Consider the following 5285-nt stretch of genomic DNA (forward strand, 5'->3'; position numbering starts at 1 on the left):
ATTTCTGCTAACATGCCTGTTCTTATCAACTGCTTTTCTAACTCATTCTTTATTATTGTTTCTATTATCTTACCTATGATACTTATTAAGTTTACTGGTTGATAGTTACCAGTGTCAGTGTGGTCACCATTCTTATATACCAGGACAACATTAACCCATTTCCAGTCCTTGGGGATTTAACCAGTCTTCACTATCTTTTGAAAAATAAGTGTTAGGGGTTTGTACATATAATCACAGACCTCTTTAAGTACCTTTGGATATATGTTGTCTGGCCCTGGAGGTTTATTACATTCAGCCTTTTGAGTTGAAGCAGGATCTCACTTTCTAAGATCTCCAAGACTTAAGGCAACCTTTTTTCTCTACCATTACTGGCATATTGCAAATATCTTTGCAGGTGAATACTTTCACAAAGTATGAGTTATGAGTATCTGCAATGTCCCTCTCTGTATAATTTATCACCCCACTATTATTCCTAATCCACTGAATTTCCACCTTGACTTGTCTTTTTCTACAAATTATTGGAAAAAATCCCTTGGGTCAACCTTAGCATTGTCAGCAATATCCTTCTCAACCTGTCTTTTGCCGATTCTGAATTTCTTTCTTGACTATAGCTCTCATGTTTTCATATGCCTTAACAATAACATCATTACTATTTTTTCTGTATTCCTTATATAGCTGAATTTTCTTCAAAAGTTTTTATGTATATCTTTATTCATCCATGCAGTTGATCTGTTGATTTTATTGGTTTTTCTGACCTTGGGTATGAATATTTACTTCACTGTATTACCTCTCTACATTGTTCTCTATCTGACTCAACATCAACACTTCCTTCCAGTTTACCTTCTGAAGGCTTTGTCACATTCACATTCAGATTCAGATGCAGTTTATTGTCATTTAGAAACCACAAATGCAATGCAGTTAAAAAATGAGACAACGTTCCTCCAGAATGATATCACAAAATGATATCTGAATCTGAAAAAAAAGAAAAATTATCTGAATCTGAATCTGAAAAGCACATGACAAAACAGACTACACCAGAAAATCCACATAACATTTGGCAATCCCCAATCCAGAGTCCGGAGAGGCTGCTGCGTATTAATATCACGCTACTGTCTTGGCGTGTTCTCCAGAAAGGAGCTCCAAATCCACCAGACAAACAAGACCAAAAACTAAAGCTACAAGACATGCACAAAACCACATAGTTACAACAGTGCAAACAATAGCATAATTGATAAAAACAGACCATGGGCACAGTAAAAATAGTCCAAAGATGTTAAAGGACTATAAGTTCAAAAGAAATCACATCTGCAAAACCTATGTCTTTCTGAAATTTAATGTAATAGTTTTGTTTTTTACTGAAATACTCTCCCAAAAAACCTTGAGACTAACAATGTTATGATCAATTGCTCCTGAAGGCCCAACAACTTCCATCCTCAAAATTCTATCCTGATTGTTACAGAATACCAAATCTAGAGAGGCCTTCCCTCTTGTTGGTGCATTAAAATATTGGGTCAAAAACAATCATTCAATAACAATGAATTCCCTTTCCTGTAACACATTAATCACTGGGTTTACCCACTCAATATTTGGGAAATTAAATCACACATAACTATAACATCACTCTCAGAACTTGCATTTCTAATATTCTGATAGTTGTTTATTGAAATCACTATCAGCATTAGGGCATCTATAACATACACCCAATGTTATTCCTTTATCTTTATAGCTTTCAATTCTCACCCAAAATATCTTAACTCAGTCTCAATTCTTCTTCTATCAAGACCAGCCTCACATTTAAATTCTCTGTTATGTATATGGCTACTCCTCCACGTCTATGATCTTGCCTATCTTTACTACATTAGTATATCTTTTAATACAATATTCATCACCATCCTTGGAGGTCAGCCTGGTTTCAGTTATTGCTATTTTATCATAATAATACACATATAATTCCAGCTCATTTATTTTATTCATGGTACTTCTTGCATTTATAAGGTCATCCTTAGCCTGTTACTGATGTTTTTCATCCTGATCCGACTCATTTTTATACTTTTGAACCCTATAATCAGTTTGTGTCCTCATATGTTATTCTCCACTAAGGTGTTTAAACAGTTGAGCCTGCCCTGTTCTGTGTTCCCTGTCCCACCCCATTCTCTAGTTTGAACAGCCCTCAACTCACTGAAGCATAAGCCTGTCAGTACATTAGTGCACCTCCAGTTCAAATGCAACCTGTCCCATCTGTACAGGTTCCATCTGCTTCCAAAGGCACCCCAATAATCTACACCATGACTTGAGTCACACGTTAAATCCTCTAATCTCCTTCATTTTACCTGGACTGGCGCATTGCTCAGAAAGAACTTTCCAGAAGACCACCTTGTCAGTTCTGTCCCTAAGCTTCTCACCTAACTCTTTAAATTTGCCTGCCCTTCCTGAGGCCATTTGCTCCGATGTGGACAATAACTACTGGATACAACCCAGCTCTGACCAGCAGTTTATCTACTCATCCAGAGAGGTAGGCAACACACGATACGAGACTCCTTGTCAGTACACATCTGATTCTCAACCTCACTGCCAATTGAGTCCTCTACTATCACCACTCCCTATTTATGAAATTTTGTTTCAGGATAAAGGGCCTGTGGGGCTCCTCTGTCCCGCCTACCATTTCAGAGGTTTCATGTTGGTTGTCTAGCATTGCTAGATGTTCAAAATGGTTGCACACTTCCAAGTCTGGAGACGATGCCCCCGGGGTAGTGTGCACCTTCCCATGCTCACCTATTGATACACCATCAATAACTCACTCTGAGATGTAAAGGCGAGATATCGGCTTTTATTGACTGGAAGAAGGAACAAGCAGTAGTTGACCACCATACAACATCCTGGAGACAGAGAGGCCGGGCTCAGACCTCAATCGGCTTTATACAGGGGTCTGTGGGAGGAGCCACAGGAGCAGTCAGCAGGGGTCTGTGGGAGGAGCCACAGGAGCAGTCAGCAGGGGGCGTGTCCAGACAGGTATATGTAGTTCACCACACCTATCTCTGTGGTCTGGAGTTTCAACCCATGGTTCTTTAGGGTTGCACACTACCTCCCTAAAGGGCATCTGGAGCACATCTGCCAATTCTCTACAACATCGCAGGTCAGCCACATCCTTCTCACATTCAGGCAAACCTTATTCCCGAGGTGTTGGATTAGCTGACGTTTCTCACATATGGACATTCCAGAGAGCAACTGTCTGTGAGTCCGAACACAGGGCAAGATTCACATTGCAGAGGTTGCATTATTATACTCTTCTTTTTTTGGGGGGGGGGGGGATGGGGGGAAACTACTGAAGATGTGGTTGTATTTATTTAAGTTCTTAAATGTAAACTACTGCTTATACTACTATTCCTACTTTACTCCCGATGTACCAGATAATGCCGAACTTGGAACGTGTGCTTGGACATTCTCCGGACTTTCTAGATTTGCGTCCCCTGATCGATTCTCATTCCTCGCCGGAAAGCTGTTGCTAACGCCATGTTAGACTTACAATAACTTCCACACTATCTAATTATCAGCTCGCTTTTTCGTCGAAAACAAGCTAAGCGCCTCTGTTACCGCAGCGATTACGAAATGTTTATGCAAAGGCGAAAAAAAAACTGGCAGCACAAAATATAGGCGGAGGGAAAATCCTTTGCGACCCCTGTAAGGCGACCAAACACAAGTTATAAAAGTAGCCGCGTCCAAAATTTAAAACTGAACAAATGAAAACAGAACAAATAAATGCTACAAACAACCTTTTCCCTTACACTCAACCAATCAGCGCCTTACAGTATGTCTACACCAAAACAGCACAACACGGAAGTGCCGGTATAGAGTATATCAGCAGTAAATTCTCCTTTCAGTTGACTCTCGACGCTAGGATCCGGTGGAGAGAAGCTGCCGGCAAGAGAGCGCGCGGTCTCGAGGTATCCCAAGATATCCAGGTGAGAGAAGCACGAAAAACTCTCATGGATAATCTAAATCAATGTTTCCTAATCTTTTTTAGCCGAAGTATGAACTAAAGCACTTTCATACTTGCCAACACTCCTATTAGGCATAATATAATTTCCGGGCCCCCGAAGTGTAAAATCATGTTTACTATATGCTAGCAAGAGAAAAATTACTCTGCATGCAATTTTTGTCTTTAAACGGAGCTTTCACAGTACCTGTGCCCGGTACAGCAGCTTCAATATCAATGTGATCGTTGATGGTTTTTAGCAAGATTTGAATTATCTGCTTCAAGTTGTGACAGCAAAAGCTTTAAGCCCCCACGCTTAACAATGTCGAAGCGGTTTCTGTTTCTGTTTCGTGTGAGTATGCGGTTCACTGCACTGAAGTCTCTTTCAACAAGGTAAGAGGATGGAAATGTAATAGAGAACAGTTTGGCTCTTCTCCAAAGACCAGGAAAATTCTTATCACAGTGTAACCACTCAGCACAAAAGCCAACAGTTTTTGAAAGGCATTTTTGCTTCTTCATTATTTTGAATTTCGAGCACTTCCTCTTGCAAGCTCTCTTCCTGTTATTCCACCTTGCAAAGAAATGGGTTAATTGCGCAATCCGGAAATTTCAGATGGTTCAAGTCCTTGATTCAATTCCGAAAATCCTTCTTTAGTGACTACAGATGTAAACAGTAATATTGCAAATCACCGTCTGTGAAAGTGAGTGTCATACTTTCCATGCAGAGAAACTGATAGCATCTTCTCCCAATGTTTTACTCTGGGTCTCATCAACTGAGAGCAGTGGACAGAATAGACAAACCCAGCAGATTCATAGATGAAGTGTTGCCTCACTTGGAAGGACTGTTTGCAATCCCTGAATGGAAGTGAGGGCAGAGATCTATGGGCATGTATAGTGCTTAGGCCACTTGCAGGGAAAAATGTGCTGAGGGAGATTACTGGGGGGGGGGGGAAGAATAGACAAGGGAATCACAGAGGGAATGATCCCTGAAGAAAGTGAAGGGGAGGAAGTAAAGATATGTTCAGTGGTAGGATCCCTTTGAAGATAGCAGAGGTTGCGGTGGATAATGTGTTGGATACTCTGGCTGATGGGGTAGTAGGCAAGAACAAGAGTAACTCTATCACTATTAGGGTGGTGGGTGATAGGGTGAGCTTGGATGAATGAGAAATGGAGATGCAGGTGAGGGCAGCATCAATAATAAAGGGAGGGAAACTCCAATCTTAAAAGAAGGATGACATCTCTGATATCCTGTGATGGAAGGCCTCTCACCAGTAACTGATGAAGCAGAGGCAAAGAAACTGAGAAAGGGGAA

At 40.8% G+C, this 5285-nt stretch overlaps 1 protein-coding gene across 1 annotated transcript in view; it reads left to right on the forward strand.

The window, feature by feature from the left end:
* Positions 1 to 4295: 4295 nt before the first annotated feature.
* The window catches only part of LOC140719197 (glycogen [starch] synthase, muscle-like), a 46489-nt gene continuing 45499 nt past the window's right edge, over positions 4296 to 5285 (forward strand). Inside the window, exon 1 of the mRNA XM_073033636.1 lies at positions 4296 to 4366. Coding sequence (XP_072889737.1) covers positions 4296 to 4366 — 71 coding nt within the window. The remainder of the gene's footprint in view (positions 4367 to 5285) is intronic.

This window comes from Hemitrygon akajei, chromosome 31 (genome assembly GCF_048418815.1).
Source record: "Hemitrygon akajei chromosome 31, sHemAka1.3, whole genome shotgun sequence".
Taxonomy (NCBI): Eukaryota; Metazoa; Chordata; class Chondrichthyes; order Myliobatiformes; family Dasyatidae; genus Hemitrygon; species Hemitrygon akajei.